Source organism: Syngnathus leptorhynchus, chromosome 3 (genome assembly GCF_054491065.1).
Source record: "Syngnathus leptorhynchus isolate UIUO chromosome 3, UIUO_Slep, whole genome shotgun sequence".
NCBI lineage: Eukaryota > Metazoa > Chordata > Actinopteri > Syngnathiformes > Syngnathidae > Syngnathus > Syngnathus leptorhynchus.
This window is the reverse complement of record NC_141197.1, coordinates 16,347,949-16,365,807: the sequence shown is the minus strand read 5'-3', so window position 1 is coordinate 16,365,807 and position 17,859 is coordinate 16,347,949. Positions and strand designations below refer to the sequence as shown.

The 17,859-nt window shown below is 40.7% G+C and overlaps 2 protein-coding genes across 2 annotated transcripts; both read left to right on the top strand.

Moving 5' to 3' along the window:
* The first annotated feature begins 751 nt into the window (after positions 1 to 751).
* On the top strand, positions 752 to 8,915 carry mmp2 (matrix metallopeptidase 2). Its single transcript, XM_085907613.1, has 13 exons — positions 752 to 1,062; positions 1,151 to 1,377; positions 2,080 to 2,228; positions 2,791 to 2,919; positions 3,014 to 3,187; positions 3,453 to 3,626; positions 4,149 to 4,322; positions 4,400 to 4,555; positions 4,634 to 4,760; positions 6,369 to 6,505; positions 6,982 to 7,141; positions 7,215 to 7,324; positions 7,932 to 8,915. The coding sequence occupies exons 1-13, from the start codon at positions 928 to 930 to the stop codon at positions 8,033 to 8,035; spliced, it is 1,956 nt and encodes a 651-aa protein (XP_085763739.1). The 5' UTR covers positions 752 to 927; the 3' UTR covers positions 8,036 to 8,915.
* A 697-nt stretch (positions 8,916 to 9,612) lies between these two features.
* On the top strand, positions 9,613 to 16,804 carry lpcat2 (lysophosphatidylcholine acyltransferase 2). The gene is made up of 14 exons (XM_085908261.1): positions 9,613 to 9,909; positions 10,127 to 10,269; positions 11,736 to 11,953; positions 12,052 to 12,164; positions 12,253 to 12,313; positions 12,577 to 12,635; positions 12,707 to 12,741; positions 12,857 to 12,911; positions 13,102 to 13,184; positions 13,258 to 13,383; positions 13,455 to 13,608; positions 13,907 to 14,005; positions 14,386 to 14,527; positions 15,243 to 16,804. Exons 1-14 carry the CDS (start codon positions 9,799 to 9,801, stop codon positions 15,410 to 15,412), a joined length of 1,569 nt encoding a protein of 522 aa, XP_085764387.1. The 5' UTR covers positions 9,613 to 9,798; the 3' UTR covers positions 15,413 to 16,804.
* Positions 16,805 to 17,859: the final 1,055 nt, after the last annotated feature.

The window sequence follows — 17,859 nt, the reverse complement described above, 5'->3', positions numbered from 1 at the left end:
ATTTACATAAAAAGCTTCACTACTAGTTACAATTTGTGAATACACAATCTATTGAATTAGTAACTGTGTTCAAACTTTAGACTGGGAGCATGGATATTAATAATTATATAAAAATACTTTTTATTATTTTGCTTCAGTGGACCTTTCAAGATTATTTTTCAATTGGGCTTTTCCCACTTTTTGCCACCAAACGTCAGTGTTTGAGCAATTTACGTACTTGCTCGTTTTTGCCGCCAGGTGTCAGTGTTGCTCATAAAAACGTGTGGCGTTGAATTTGAGGTTCATAAAAGCATCAACTCAACTTTTCCTACCGTACAATTACGTGACATTAAAAGTTTCAAGAAGGCATTCTAACTGAAAGTTTAATGAAATCCTAATTCATATGTTGAGTCATATCATTATCAGGACAGTAAAAAGAAATTATTTCTGCAAAATAAATTAATTAGACAAAAGTACAAGTACGAAATAGTCAGAAAACATATGTGATTATGGTCATATTTTTCACAAATGCTATCACTGGTATTAGTTGCACTTAACCTCTGAGCTTATTACTTGCTTCAGAATGGTGCAAAATCATTTCATAATACAAATACATTTGTTATGAATATCAAATGTATTAGCCAATTGTATAAACAAAACCAATGCAACAACTAATGCAAAGGTCCGTATGTGGCCCTCCAGACATATTTTATCCACTACTTAGATCATCATGCCTCCCACTTTCAGCTCTGCTTTCGTCACGGCTCCAAGGCTGCGCACAAAGAAGGAAGAAAAAAAAAGTGCTTGTGTAAGCAAAAAAATGAGAAAGCGCTTGAGGTGAAAGGAAAAAGAAAGAAAGAAAAAACTGCAGAAGAGCAGAAGCTGCACACACAGGAGGACCTTCGAGAAACTCTGTGCAACTTTTCAGGACACCTAAAGGCTTTCAAAATGGGTTTAGTGTCAGTTTTTGTAAGTGTGTTTTTGCTCCATTTCATCCACTTCAAATCAACATCTGCTGCCCCTTCTCCTATCATCAAATTTCCTGGAGATGACACTCCCATAACAGACAAAGAAGTTGCACTGGTAAGTTTTTTTTTACTTTTCTTTTGCAATCTCCTTTTTTTGCAACTTTGTAATAATTTTCCGCAAAATTTTCCTCACCCTATTATAGCGCTACCTGAACACATTCTATGGGTGCCCGGAAGACCGATGCAATCTGATGGTGCTCAAGGACACCTTGAAAAAAATGCAAAAGTTCTTCTCCTTGCAAGAGACTGGCGAGATTGACGCCAAGACTGTTGAGATCATGAAGAAGCCCCGCTGCGGTGTGCCAGATGTGGCCAACTATAACTTCTTCCACAGAAAACCACAGTGGCAGAAGAAAGACATCACGTATAGGTCAGAGCATGAACTTTTCTTCATTTGACTCCTTTAATTGTTGAAATGTGAAATTAAAAAAGAAACTAAATGGATTATATATATATATATATATTATATATATATATTTATATATATATATATATATATATATATATATATATATATATATATATATATATATATATATATATATTTATATATATATATAATACGATGAGGGTCATTAAAATTCTAAAATACTGTTATGCTAACATGTAAATAATGTAGAATTTATTGTGTGGTGGTGTTTATTTGTCCAGCATGTTGGGGAGGATAAGATAGGCTTGGAAAAGAAAAGTTTGTCTGCATTAACCCCCCCCTCCCGACCCACTTCAACAGCCCCTCCCTCAACATTCCCAAACAGCCCCCTCACCACCATCCACTGGGCCGTGAAACTGTTTTTTTTCTTCTTAAAACCGTCATTCTTATGCTGGACTGATCCAGGTGTTGTGTTTCGAGGTTTACAAAAACGTTTGGTTTCTCCAGATGAGCGGTTTTATGTCCCAAATAAATAAATCAGCTTTATTTATTTATTTTTTTACCACATGACTCATGGCCATGTTGTTAGGCAGCACACACACATGCACACACTCCCCCCTCCAGCCAAATTCCTCTGAAATCTCTGTTGCTTTGAGATAGTGGTTGCTTCTTCTTGTCACAATTCTATTTTAAACTCCACAGAATCCTCGGCTACACTCCGGATCTGGATGAGGAAGTCATCAATGATGCTTTCTTCAGAGCCTTCAAAGTGTGGAGTGATGTCACACCGCTGTCATTCAGTCGCCTCATGGACGGAGAGGCTGACATTATGATCAATTTTGGCCGCAATGGTATGTCAATAAACGCAGTCCTGTTTTTTGCTGGATCACCGTCACAATTACTACAAAAGCAGAATTTAAACATGACTTCAATCTTCATCGTCAAGTTAATTTCTGTCACCCTTAATTACAGAAACTTCTCATGCCTACAGTTGACAAATATTCTCAAAATTCCCCGATCATAACCCCAAAGGAAAACTAAATTTTCTACCTGAAATACTGTATATCAGGAGTGTCATGGGCCGCATCGTAGTCATAGTTTCCTTCTTCGGGCTATTTTGACTGTCAAACCAAATAAATGTATGAACGTCATATTATATACAGTATAGGCTACACAACAAACTAGTAAAAACAGTTCAAATGTTTAAAAAGATGAATGGTAGTAAAATTTCCGAGTAACATCTCTCTTTTTTAAAAGTCAAGACAATTTGCAATTTTTGTATCGACACAGTCCATGCACAATTTGCCTTCGCAGGCCGTATGTAATTACACTGCGGGCCAGATTTGGCCCACGGGCCAGACTTAGACACCCTTGCTGTAGATGCTTATGAAATCCATACTGTGCCATCAACAGAGCATGGCGATGGTTACCCATTTGATGGCAAAGATGGTCTCTTGGCGCATGCCTTCGCACCCGGCCCAGGAATAGGTGGCGACTCCCACTTTGACGACGACGAGCAGTGGACGCTGGGAGATGGCCAAGGTAGAGCTTTGCCAAAGTGCTGCATTCTCTTTTGCAACAGGTGACCCGAATGAGATTCAAGCAGTTGAATCCTTTTGGTTCTTTTTCAAAACAGTGGTAAAGGTGAAATTCGGCAATGCGGACGGAGAGTTCTGCAAATTCCCCTTCCTGTTCCAGGGGACCGAGTACAACAGCTGCACATCTCAAGGCCGCGACGACGGATTCTTGTGGTGCTCTACCACTTACAAATTTGACGATGATGGCAAATATGGCTTCTGTCCTCACGAATGTAAGTCATGGCCCGAGAGACTTAATCGTAATGAATGACATCTGTTCTTTTGTACTGAAAGAAAGTACATGTGAGACTTTGCCAGGAAATAACTTTTTTATGTGGTTTTATAGGGGAATCATTTGCTTTCCAAAATGTTTGCCCCATTTTAGGAAATTGTCAAACATGTAATGATCGCTTGAGACGAAAGGGAAAATTGTGCCTGATTGTCGGAATATACTGTACCCGGTTTAACGCTTTATTTGTCTCAACCTGGACATTGCAGTGCTCTTCACCCTGGGTGGAAATGCCGAAGGCGCTCCATGTAAATTTCCCTTCACCTTCGAGGGCGAAAAGTATGACAGCTGCACCACCACAGGAAGAACTGACGGCTATCGCTGGTGTGCCACAACCGAGAACTACGACCAGGACAAATCCTACGGCTTCTGCCCCGAAACCGGTCGGTGGTGCATTCTTCTTTTGGATTTTATCGGTTTTGTTTACAGGACTGTGAAGCGTTGATCGCCCTGATGGGTGTTCTCCTCTCCAGGGAAGATTCATTTGAGGGTTTCCGGTGTTGTTCATGGTCTACCCAAACCATGTGAAAGTATTTTGATGTTCTCTATTTTATGATCGAGAAGTATGACCACTGGGATTCTGTGTGGTTCGCACTTTTGCTGCTTGGAGTGAGAGGCTTCTGGTTTCCAAGCTTGTTTAGGCCATGTGAAGGTTCTCCACGAAAGTTAGTTACATTACGTTACGTCATGTTACGTTACGTTATGTATATCTGGTTTTAGCTGTGGTTAGTCTGCCTCATGGTTTTGTAATTCCAGGTTTGAATCTCGACTCTAGACCTTCCTGTGTTTTGTTTACATGTTCTTCTGCTTCACATAAAATCCGTGTCATGTTCTCCATTGTTAGTGTCATAACACACGAGTTTGTGGTTCTCATAAGCGTTATTCAAATCGGAATTCTTTTGCAGCCATGTCAACCGTGGGTGGCAACAGTGAAGGCAGTCCCTGTGTCTTCCCATTCACCTTCCTGGGAGACAGTTATGACTCCTGCACCACGTCCGGGCGTAGTGATGGCAAGAAGTGGTGCGGTACGACCAAGAGTTACGATGATGACCGCAAGTGGGGTTTCTGCCCAGACCAAGGTAGTGACCAATCAATGCATATCGTATCACTCAATATTATATAGTATTACATATTTCATCACACAAATTGTTTTCAGGTTACAGTTTATTCCTGGTGGCTGCTCATGAGTTTGGCCATGCCCTTGGTTTGGAGCACTCTGATGACACTAATGCACTGATGGCCCCCATTTACACCTACACCAAAGACTTCAGACTCTCTAGCGATGATATCAAGGGCATCCAGGAGCTGTATGGTGGGAACGAAATGCCACACAATCATAAATTGATTTTAAAACAGCCTAAGGAATGACAGAGGTCTGTTCTATTTCCAGGCGTCCCTACAGACAAGCCTCTACCACCAACCCAGGTACCTGTTACCCCCATGGACATCTGTAAGGAGACCATTACTTTTGATGCTGTTGCCCAAATTAGAGGAGAGACTTTCTTCTTTAAAGACAGGTAAATGAAATGAAATTTGGAAGATTGTTTTGGACCAACTTGGATCCCCGTAACCACTCAGATTTGGTGATTGGAAAATGAAGCTTCAAGATGCTTCATGAACCTGTAGTAAATTCCAAATTAAATTCCAAGTGGTTCATGAAGCATCTTGAAGTTTCATTTGCCATCACTAGTTGCTACAAACACTGCACCTTCTCATTCTGCTCCATCTAATAGCCTAACATTGTGAATATATCGATTTGAGAGAGTTTTTATTGTTGTCTATTAGGATTCCTTTCCACAGCTACTGTTCTCTCTGCTACTTTAAAATCTTATGAAGATCTAAGGCTAATGCAAACACTATTTATGGGAAATGGTAAGTCCAACCACTTGAAGCTAGCGTTTATTTACGTTACGCGTTCAAACTAAAAACAGCCTACAATACAAATAGCTGTGTACATTAGTACGCATGAACCGCTGAATAAGCAATTACTCATGCAGCAGAGAAATGCTGTTTGTGCATCAGTCTTCTTGAAAATTGGCCTAGCGGTTGAGCATTTGGCTGACTACGAATTTTCGGGGGATGGCAAAGTAAATACAAGCTTTGATATTTAGTTACTTTGATACGTACTACTCTCTGGAGGAAATAGGACAGCCTGACCAAGGAATGAAGTGTTTCTCCCGGACAAGCTTGAGTTTGAATCAAACTAGAATCCAACTCGGAAAATTTGCTTTTATTTAACAACATTTACAGGGGATCAAATTCTTTGTAGGCCTCAAAATCTTTGGCTCATTGCTTGGAAATCAAGCTGTGCTGAAACCTGATTCCCGGTGACTCATTATGCTGAGACGTCCAAGCAGATTTTTAAGGTTTAACAGTCTGATAGCTTAACCATATTTTTGTTCTTGAGTGTACATATCCTGTTTGTGTATTTTTCTCTCATACTAAGTGACCGTTAGACATATAAAGATCTTATCTCTTGCAGTTTCAACATGTTTATTCTTCAAAGTGCACTAAAATATTTTTTAGCCGGCCACTCAACCCGTGTTTACACATTCTCTGCTATACTAGTTTTATGCTCATTCCTTGCTTTTATTGGTGTAATTTATACTTGTTTCATGCATGTTTCTAAGGTTATTTAAAATAATAGATGGATTGCATTTCATGTTTTTTACTAAGTTCTGGAAAGTCAGAGTATTACTGTCACGTTGAAAACAATAGAAAAGTTCAATAGAGATCTTTAGGAACATGCAGACAGATTCATTAAGAGCAAAATTAGATCAGCACTGATGCCTGTTATTTCTCATTTTGATTTGACAATTCTTCCTCTCCTTAAAAAAAACTGGCATTCCATTTGCCTTTTGAAAACTGGGTCAGTGGAAAAGCGTTTGAGAAGTGGCCGTCGCCGTTGTTGTTGTTGCGTAGCTGTATTGCGAATCCGGGCAAGAAGGGTCTTGTTCCACTGGCGCAGCCTCTGGTCTTAACGGGAACCAGATGCTCGTGAATCACGCCTTTGTTGGCTGATGCGACCACAAGTCGAACAAGCCGCCCACCCCCTTCTTCAACTCTGTACTCTTAGGCCACCCTCACCTCCCGCCCTCTTTTTACCTCTCTTGTTTTTGTGCCAGGTTCCTGTTCAAGTCAGTAAGCTTCAGAAGCAAGCCCAATGGACCCATGCTGGTGGCCACCTACTGGCCTGACTTGCCCAGCAAGATAGACGCCGTCTATGAAAACCCAGTGGAGGAGAAAACAGTCTTCTTTTCAGGTTTGATGAATAAACGTGCTGATTGTCGGAATTTTTCTTTTTTCATTCGAAACAAATACTTGTCTTTGCTCCTTAACCACTTGGATGACTTTGCTTTTAAAAGGTCAGCCATTTCCATTTTCTGGAATTGTTGGTGGGGTTATCCCATGTGCCAATTATTAGTGGTTCTTCAAACATTCTTTGGGCTTGACTAAACTAAATGAAATAATAATGTCCTAGGACTAGGATGGCCTTTACATAATATGTGTCAGCTGTAAAAACATGCCTAGTCTGTCGAAGTTATATTGTGCATTTTATGTCAAGAAGGGCTTTTGACTCAATTTCCTTGTTCAACAATATAGATTGTTATTTCTTTGGGATGGTGAAATCTCCTCATTGGAGCAGCTACACTCTTCTTGTGTTGTCACCCATTTTGTGTTGATGGCCAACGGGCTTCATAGTTGGTTACTTTTAGCTATCGTGCTTATGTCATCCAGGCAATCAATTGTGGGTGTATAAGGGGACTGAACTGGACAGAGGCTACCCCAAGAGGCTCGACAGCCTCGGCCTGCCAGGCGACCTGGAACAGATTGATGCCGCTTTTAGCTTTAGGAAGAACACGAAGACTTACCTCTTTGCTGGGGAGCAATTCTGGAGGTGAGGAACAATTTATTTGTCAAATGACCTCGATTTTCGAATCGTTTTTGCTAAATGAACTTGTGACTTGCAGATATGATGAAAATACAAAGTCCATGGACAGCGGTTTCCCCAAACTTATTGCTGAAGCTTGGAATGGCATCCCAGATGGCGTTGATGCTGCCTTCAGTCTCAACGGAATTGGTAATTGATCATTTTGTCCCCTCATGTTTACTTTACGTGTAGTTGCGTGTCATTAGATAAAGTGAAGTTACCCAAAAAACATAATTGGGTGATATTCCTACTTTTATATTCTGGATGCAATGATGACCCAATTATGTCGACACGATCAATTCAGTACTTAAAGCAGTAGACGATGTAGAAGTCAACTAAACTATATGTAATGTTAACAGGACAGGATAAAAGCAATACAGGCAGGGTAAGTTTTAGGAATGGACGTTGATGAAAACCTCCATGGGCCTCCCTTCTGAATGGGAATATTTTGCCAGTGACACGTGACCAAGGTTTTTCTCCATTGCAGCTTTGCTAATCTTTATAAAAGTGAGTCTGTGCAGCTAGACAGACCAGCCCCTGTCTGCAACATTTGGAGAAGCCTTAACAAGTGTGGCCACTATGCATCAAGCAGTAAAGTGGGCCAATGTCAAAACAGATCCATCCAAAGGCGCTTTTGCTCTAAATTGTATTTCATATTTAAAATTAATGCAGTTTATGAGTAACTCTGAGTAAGCAAGTCTCTTTATGGAGCGTGTACATTTTTCAGTATTTTGTGTTCTTTGCTCATCTTTACTAGATTACAGCTACTTCTTCAAAGGCAACCACTATTTCAAACTGGAGGACAGCAGCTTGAAGATCGTCAAGTTGGGCGAAATCAAAAAGGACTGGCTCGGCTGTTGAGCACATCACCTGTGATGAGGACAATGCCAAACACTTTATCATACTCAACCCGAGGCCGCTGCGGCGCACGCTACGTTTTAATCCTGCCTCGGAAGCCTCCGTTGGACTTTCTATACAGCGAAACACAGCTTGGTTTTAATGTCTGATGTTTCATTTGTCAAGCCCATGCACATTTACTACGTCTTTTACTCTTTCTTTTGTATAGTTCTTTGGTTTTAACCCAGTTTTTTTTAACAGCGACATCAGGTATGTCCACACTAAAATGAACATGTTTTTTTTTTTACCGTGATGAGCTTGTTGTAAACGGTATGAGGATTCCACTTTTGGCTGAGATGAAGATTAAGTGTTTAAAGTAGTTTTATAAAAAATGTATTTGACTATAGTTTATTTGCGCATGGTTGTGCACTACATTTGAAAAAAATGACTTTTGCACAATCTCTGTGACCGAATATGGTGCTTTAGAAACTTTCTCAAGAAAATGCACACAATGGAGTGTCAAACTGAAGGATATGTTTACGCAATAAATAGTTGTGATCTTTTAATTTGACACTCATTTGTAGATAGATGCATTTTTAGATTCTGTGTCATGTCTGAAGTGGGGGAGTTTCCAGGAATATGTTTAGACAGCCATTAATTTCCTCTTATTTAGCACTTTGTAGAAGCTTTGATGTTTTAGTTCGGTATGGAGGGACTGAAGGCACAGGTTGGCCCTTCAGGTCTTGTTTGCTGCATGATAAAATCATGACAAAAGTACCGCTTTAGTATTTTTGTTTTACACTCAACTTGTTGATACAGTGGTAGTGTTTTTTTTTTGTCTTGGTTGCCATGCTTGTGCACTTTGTTATTGTCATTAATAAAGATGGTCATTATAAGGTAATAATGTGAGACGGGTGTGATTTACATATGCAGTAAACCAAACCGAAGATAGCAGAAACTGAAAATCTGTCCCAAAATCTTTGACCATAACCATCCATGCTGTTTAATACTTTTGTTAAATACATAAAACTGCCCCACCTTGTGGAAATTTTAATACAGTACAATAAACTTACTTAAAAGTAAATATTTTTTTTACAGTAATCGTTTCTTTAGCTCATATCGCACAAAAAAATAGGTTTGACCTTTGCAAGTTTACATTTGTGAATATGAGACTTTGTTAGAATTATAATGATAAAAAAAATTGTGTTGATTTTCAAGTGAGATGTCACACTTTAAAAAGCCAAAACGTGCATTCTGCAAAGTATACTCGAAGTTACATGAGACATTATTCACAATACATCTGCAGATGTACTCCCACGGTTTACGGGTATAAGTGCATTTCCAAAGCAGAGGAAACATTCTCATTATGGGAGTCACAGAAGGCGCAGCTTAAATCTCGATCAAGATTAAATTTATCATAGGGTAACATTAATGAATGAATAATTTTTCATGAAACGTTTTTCACCCTATTAACTTTTTTTTAAAGATTTTTTTATCATGGAAAATGTCACAACTAATTATTAAAAATTATAGAATAATTAATTTTTTAATTCTTTGTTTAACAATCTGTCAAATCGGTGACGAGGGAGGGCGGAGCTTGAGGTGGGTCACTTCCGGGATTGCTTCGGCTGACTGTTTTGCTAGCATGAACGCTTAGGTTTTCCGTGTGCAATAGGCAAAAGGAGAAGAAAAGAGAAAGCGGTAGATGAGGCCCTCCGACGCGGAAGTGAAATGATAACATGAAGCTGCTCCTGTAACTGCACCCTGCATCTTTTTCCTGCCTCGCGATGCCGTCTGAACGCGTCTTCGCCCTGCCGAGGCAGCAATCACTGCTCCTGCCTGCTGTCATCAACCCTTTTGTGCAGGATACCAAACTGTCCAAGGCCACCATAATCAAAGTGAGTGACAATGGCGCGTTAGTATCAATGCAAAGAAGGAATAAATCGTGGCAACATGCGTGGGATTGCTTGCATGTCCCTTCCAGCCTCTGTAATCTGCTTTGCACAGCCAGAACAATAAGAGCCTTTATGTGCTGCTTATTGATCTGGATTTGACGCATGGAATGTAAACATGGAATGTGTCTTTCCTGACACAACTATTACTGTGTTTGTGTAGTGTGTCCTCCAGGGAATCTTCCTGGTTCCTCTCCGAGCCATCCTCATCTCATTGGTCCTCATGGTGACCTGGCCAGTGGCTGTCATCATCACCTTCAAGCATCCTCTGAAGGGAGCAGTGGCACCAATGACAGGATGGAGAAGGTAACCTGTCTAATGGTTGAAGGAAAGAAAACAGATACTTACAAATGTAATTTGTTGACCAAGCCTGTAACTCAATTTAGTCATTCGGGCCAAAAAGGAAATGTACTATGCGGATGTTATCATTGGTGGTATGAAAATGAAGCTTCAAATTTGCTTTATGAACCAGTTGTATTTTTGTGACTCCTCTACATGTTGGTTTACATTTTGCGATTTAAGAAATGGTGGGCCAGTAAACTTTCAGAGAGACTGATGAACAGAGAGTGCCATCTAGAAGAGTCCCAAAATACAACAACTGGTTCATGAAGCAAATTTGAAGCTTTATATTCCCAACAGTAGCTATCAGCACAAAGTGACCATGACAATGGGTAACCTAAAACCCAATGAAGGCATCACCAATGCTGAACGATGTATGGTCTCTATATTATTGCTTTTCACATTATTCAGGGTAGGTCTGGAACGAATCCACCATGATACACGGGGGCTTACTGTACATTTATAAACGGAAATTAGGATTACGGCATTAGACAAACAACATTCAGTATGATAGCAACCCATTTAAAGCGAAAACACTGTCCTGCACAATAACAATATCAACCCAAATGCATTTTCTATACTGCTCATCCTGTTCAGGCTTATGAGAACTTGAGGCGTATCACAGCTGAGAAAAAGCAGAGACACCCCTTGGGCTGATCGCCAGTCATATTTACCGGTATTGTAGAGACAGAGAGCCTTTCGCTCTTATTTTCACACCGTCACTGAGTAGGAACTGAATGCATGAAACATTACACCATCAGTGACAACACAAATGATCAAAAGAGTGATGAACTCTTCCTGACTCGCATCACATTATCTTCCAGTTGTTGAAATAATCCTTGTAATACTTTTAGAAAGTCATTTTGTAGTCTAAAATGCTCATTTAAAACTTTGGTCGTGGAAAATAAAAAATCAGTGCTGTTAATCATTGGAGGATGTACTCAATTTTATGTCCTGTGAGCTTGTTCTCGGATATGCCTTCCAAAACAAAAATGCCCGTCAGGCAAAGCAGCGTATCATCAAAACAAATAGATATTGACATTGTTTGTATTAAGTGCTTTGATTTTTGATTTTTTTTTTGGGGGGGGGGGGGAGATCATATCTGCACCAGCAGTGTTACTTTGGCTGACTTCCTAGAACACGCGCAGTGAGTACCATAAAGCGTTTGGTTTCTTGCACTGTTTAGCTTTAATTCCTCCATTATCTGAATGCTGTACTCAAACTGAATGTGAACGGCCGAAGCGGTTGTGGAAGCTGATGACTTTAGCAATGAGGAAGTGAAGGGCGGAAGTCAAAAGAGGTTGCAGACTGAAGTTGTGCAATGTTTTGCAATCCTCATTGCAAAGACATTGGAAATAATTACAAACAAAAAAAAAGACCCTTGTGGACTTCACTCTTTGCTAATCTCTAACAAAAATCCGTGCCATCCGCAGGCTGATGTGTCAGAGCGTGATGGCCGCCCTGGGGAGAGCCTACTACTTCTGCATGGGCTTCCGGGTGGTGGTGAAGGGCAAACAGGTGGGCAGCGCCGAGGCCCCCATTCTAGCCGTGGCCCCCCACTCCACTTTTTTCGATGGCATCGTGTGCATCGTAGCGGGCCTGCCTTCCACTGTATCCCGTGTGGAGAACCTGGCCACGCCCATATTTGGCAGTGAGACACTTTTTTATTTTTTTCATACATTATATTCACTTTTGGTGCAGCAGCCACACCTCTCATTCTGTTTTATTTTCTTTTATCTTTTCTCGCAGGGTTTGTACGCTGCCTCCAGCCAGTACTGGTGTCCAGAAAAGACCCTGACTCAAGGAAGAACACCATCCAAGAGATTGTTGGCAGAGCCAAGTCAGGAGGTCTCTGGCCGCAGGTATAAAAGAAAAAAAAATACACCAATTTAGGAGTTTGACATAGAAGCTGGTTGAATATGTTTGTTGATTTACTGATTTGTTCCTCAGGTTTTGATATTTCCTGAGGGGACGTGTACAAATCGCTCGTGTCTCATCACATTTAAACTAGGTATTCAAATCATCCCTCCTTTTTTCTTGTTTTCATTAAGTTTACTGGCAAGCTGCAACCTCCGATGCACATTGGATTAGACCCAAGATGTACACAAACAGTCATGCGAATATCCAAATCAGATCACTTCAACATAGTTCTATGGCACCAAGATGCCTCAAAATGGTGAAATAGTGAAACATTTTCTTGTCAATGTAAAATCTTTGAAAAAAAATTCTCCAGAAATGCTGACTTTTTTTCTTTTCTTACATTCTTTCCTGTAGGTGCCTTTATTCCGGGCGTACCTGTGCAGCCTATCATTCTGAGATATCCGAATAAAATAGTAAGTTGCGACATACGGATCTGTGTGCATCCCTAACCGTGTGTCAACTGAACATGCGTGTGCTTTCCCAGGACACAGTAACATGGACTTGGCAGGGTTTCAGTTCGTAAGTGTGCTCATTACACCAAAATCATCTTTCCTTATTAAATAACAACCGTTCACATAAACCAATCCCTTGATTTGATGCATTTCATGTTACCAACTGATTGAATCGTGTGCAGGAGGACCTTGCTACTTCTAACACTGTGTCAGCTGTACACCACAGTGGAGATCGAGGTAAATTAGCCTTCAACGTAAACACAAAGACACGATAGACAAAAAAGTATGTTGAACAAACAGAAAAAAATGTTGTATGGCGGCTTTTCTTGCGCAATTATGTTTCTATAATAGATATGTGGAAGGCTATTGTTAAAATAGCTGCGGAATGTTTAGATCACGTGACCATCATCTTGTGTTTTTTTTTTAGTTTCTGCCTCCTCACATCCCCACGGAAGAGGAGAAAAAAAGCCCCGCTTTGCTCGCCAGCAAAGTGAGAGACATCATGGCCAAGTGGGTAAAGAAACACATGCAATGAGTCCAACTGGGATTTTCTGTACGTATCGTGCTAAAACAACGCCTGCAGGGCTTTGGGCGTTCCCGTGACGGACCACACCTACGAGGACTGCCGTTTGATGATCTCGGCCGGCGAGTTGACTCTGCCAATGGAGGCCGGTCTGGTGGAATTCACCAAGATCAGTCGAAAACTCAAGTAGGACGATGAGCAGCTTGGCTTTGAACTGACACATTATGAACCTGCTGTTTTTTTATTTTATTTTGTAGTATCAAATGGGACAACGTGAGGAAAGAACTGGACAGTTTTGCTGCCATGGCCACTTCCTGTAAAGGCGGACGTATCACCATCAAGGAGTTTGCCAGCTTCCTAAAGCTCCCCGTCAACCCTGCCCTGGCGGAACTCTTTGCACTCTTTGACCGGGTACAACAATTCATATCTTTGTAATGCATTTTTAATTATTCACAAGACATATGGCACAATTTTCACTGATGTAATGCTTTTGTCATAAGACTCAAATAGGCAGGTCAAATTTTTGGTGTTTAATTTCACACTAGCTCGGTGGACAGGCCAATCTATTGGGATGCAGCAGTGGCAGAGCTAGAAGGGGGGGCCACAGGGCCAATGTTCTCCCTGAAATATGATTTGACCAGATAATATAAATGATATTAAAATAATTTACTGGCTCATCTCTACTTTTATGTGTATGGTTCTTTCACAGAATGGCGATGGCACCATAGATTTCAGAGAATATGTCATTGGCGTGACCATCTTGTGTCGACCTGCTAACACCGATGAAGTGCTGCGTATGGCTTTCCGGGTATGTTCATTTTGCAATCTAAAATGACGATTGAATGCTATTCCACTGATGTTAGAGGAGCGTTAGCGTAGATGAACTCAGACGACTGAAATCCGAGTGTGTGGCTCTGCTGTGAAATGGAAGCAGACAGCCGCATTCAAAGACATTTGGATCATGTCATGGTAATAATCTGTGTCTGCTGCCGAGCGCCTTGGGAGTCTTGGGAGTCAATTTTCCCCTGACCAGGACAACAAATGTAGTTTCGGAAAAGGACTGGAAAAAAAAAAAAACAATAGAATGCTGTTACAAAGTTTCACTTTCAAGATGAACTTGCACAGGAGAAACTTTGCGGTATGTTTACCTGCACAGGCGTATCATTCAAATATTTCTTCTTGTTTTAGCTGTTTGACACTGACGAGGATGAGAAAATCACCCGGGAGGAGTTCACGGCGCTGCTGCGCTCCGCTTTGGGCGTGTCTGATCTCAACATGGTCAAACTTTTCAAGGAAATTGACGCCGACGCCTCGGGTTTTATCACATTCAGTGAGTATGCCACATTTATCAAAGCTAATATATATAGCCTTTTCTCACTTTTGGAATTTACACTGGTGCATTGGGATATGAGTTGCAATAGGTGGATATTTTTATATTGTAATATATTGTCTGTCTACATGTGTTGCTGCACCGTTTATGTGTAATTTTCTGTCAATCAAAGCAAAACGCCACTACATAGATGCTATTTCTTAGCCCATCTTTGGCGTTTCTTATCATGGTCTAGCTAGGCAAAGTTGGGTAGTTGTTTTAAATACTAAATGTGTTTAGTAAAATTTTGCAGTACAGCGAATCATTGCAGTTTTACGGTGGATAGAAACTGAGCGCTGTCGTAAAACAACTCAATGAAATGACACCCCACAAAAAGTTTTTAATTGTCTACAAGATGGTGTGAAAGATCTACTTATGTTTTAAAGAATAAATAAACTCACTCCAACGTAGATCCCTGACACCAAGATGTCACCAGATGACATTCAAATACTAAATGCAGAACCCATGACCACGTGGAGTTTATTGGACACGCTTTTATGTATTTAAACAAAATTGAATTGTCTTTAGGTGTTCGAATGTGAGTGCAGATGGCAGCAATGTCCACCAAAAATCTAAATTTCCAGTCTTGACTCAAACTCTGAAAATAGTCCTTCCATTTGGCATTTCGTGACGAGTCCGCATATAAATTAGATCATATTTTTTGGGGATCCCTCAGGTGAATTTCAAAGCTTTGCCACAAGCCACCCGGAGTACGCCAAGCTCTTCACCACCTATCTGGAGCTTCAGAGGTATCAGGCAATCCAGGAGGCCACGCCTGGCGAGTTGGAGCTGAGCGGTGCAGGCGAGAATCAGGAAGACAGCATCTCGGACAAAAAGGACGACTAACCCATTTTGTGGTCCGCTCCTTCTGGTCACAAGAACCACGTCGCAGGTCATGTCGCTTGCTTTTTTTAATGGACATTTTTAAACCGCTTTTCTTTTCAGTCTTAGTAGTGCCTTAGAGGGCAAACACTAATTCCATGCATTTTGGAGCCCCTGTCAAAAATTTGTTTGGTCACAACACTCCCCCTTTTCTTGTACTTGCTTTGTTTCGTCCTTGAATTCCTTAGGGCACAAAAAAATGGCGGTTTGGAGGGATACTGTGGGATGATACTTTCAGAAATTCAACCACTGGCAACGGTTATTTGGAGACAGGAAGTTACCATCAGTAGACAGACCAAAAAAACGTAAGAAGTGAGCCATGCTGGTTTGAAGCCAGTATTTTAGCCATCTTGGCCCTTTTCTTCCCACAGTTTGCTACCGAACTAAGCAAAACTGAGCTTTTAAAAATAAAATAAAAAATTCAGCCTTTAAGCCTACTTTACTTAGCAACATGAAATTCGTTTTACTCGGATAAGGAACCAATATAAATATAGAGAAAATTTTGATTTGTATAATTTTAGCAAATAATTGGACAAACAAATTCAAAATAATTTTTACGAATAAAATCTATCCATTTGTTGTGTTCACCCACAAAAGACAACAAATTAAAAAAAATCTGTGTTTGGTGTTTTTAACTGTTAATTATTGTGCTTTGGCTTGCTCTGTGCATTATTCCTTGTGTGCTTTCCACCTTATGTGACTTTCTTTTGAGTTTACCGCACCCACACCTTCCTTTGTTTTACATAGAGGCAAAGGGTTTCAGTGTAATTAGTCTACACGAAGCTTTATTAGATTTCCAAGCTAGCAGATGTTGTATGTGTGTACTCAGGGACAGGGACCTTTGTAAGACAGCTGTATAATTAGCCAGAGGTTTTGCTTTGCATGTTCTGTTTATTTGCATCCCCGCTTGACTTGCTGAGACAGCACTAAGTCAACTCCAGCGCAAATAAAATAGGGCAATTTGTGAGCAAAAAGCCAAGCAGTGTATTCCAGAGGGCGTTCACACGAACAAGCAGTTATGTTTTCTGTTGTTTTGTCGACTTTGCAAATTTTGAAAGTAAAACAAGACTATGTGTTTAATTAATATTGTTTTGCACACAAAAAAAAACTTTTATAATGAGGCACGCACTGACTTAATAGGCTCTGTCATTCACCAAGTCACCACACGGTGGCAGCAGTCATCTCGCTTGGTTTTCTCCATATTTGTAAACCCCACCTCAAGCATGATATTACTGTACTCCGAAAGACATGATCTTCATTTCAATGTTACTACAAATGTTTATATTGTGAACACAAGAAAATGTGCAATTGTGACATTTCATTGTGATTGTACTAAAAATAAAAACATTGAACGAGTCACGAGTGACTTCTCCTTTCATTCATCAATACATAAAGATTATAGGAAAAAAATACCCAACCAAGACAGCGGCACCATAATGTGATATGTTGCAGATTGTAATCAAGCATCACTATTTAACCAATACCTTCTCCATCTGAAATGAAGCTTCAAATATGCTTCACGAAGCAGTTGGTTGGAACCCTTTGGTTTAAATAAATGGATCTAACTCAGGGTACTCTTATCCTAATGATGAACAACCACTGCCATCTAGAAGAGTCATAAAATACCAAAACTGGTTCATGAAGCAAATTTGAAGCTTCATTTTCACATCACCAGTGCCCTGTGAATATTTTATGCAGTGTATATTTGAAATCCAATGATTCTACATATAATGTTGGATCCACGTTTTACTGTGCATGTCGTTTGCACGCGCACCAGCGAGATAAATGATTTTGGGGCTGGTGGCTTTATTAAAAGCCCCACCGCTAAAACAAACTTGTGAATTCCACCCTTCAATTGGATTTAACCTTTTCAAAGCGTCTCATTTCATTTGGATCCAAGATGATGAGATCAATGGAGGCACGTGCCTCTTGTCCCTTTTAAAGACGCTGGGACTTGGTCCTGTGTGCCCCCCCCCCCCCCTCCCTCACCCTCTCACTAACACGCATGCAGGTGCACATACGCACACCCTTAGCCATCCTCCCTCTTACATTGTATATTGCTGTATCCATTTCAGCAGCGCCTAGGGGCTGATCCTGTCGCAGCAGATTGTGGGAGATACGCACCCACTAATGTGATTTGGTGGCAAGACCTGGCTGAGCAAGCATGCAGCCTCGGTTAGGAGCCCACGCCGCGCACGGGTATCGAACATACAGCGAAGACAATGGGCCGGCCCGGCAAGTAAAGGTCAAAAGAAATGGAGCTTGTTGGGTTTTTGCTAAGCACTAGAATTCATTGATACTGATTTTTAAAAGAGATGTCAAAAGTGGCACAATTTGGAATTCAGTAAGAACAGGCCTCAAAAGTTTCATAACAAGACTTTAGCTCAGTGAGACGTCTCAAGTGGGTGTGC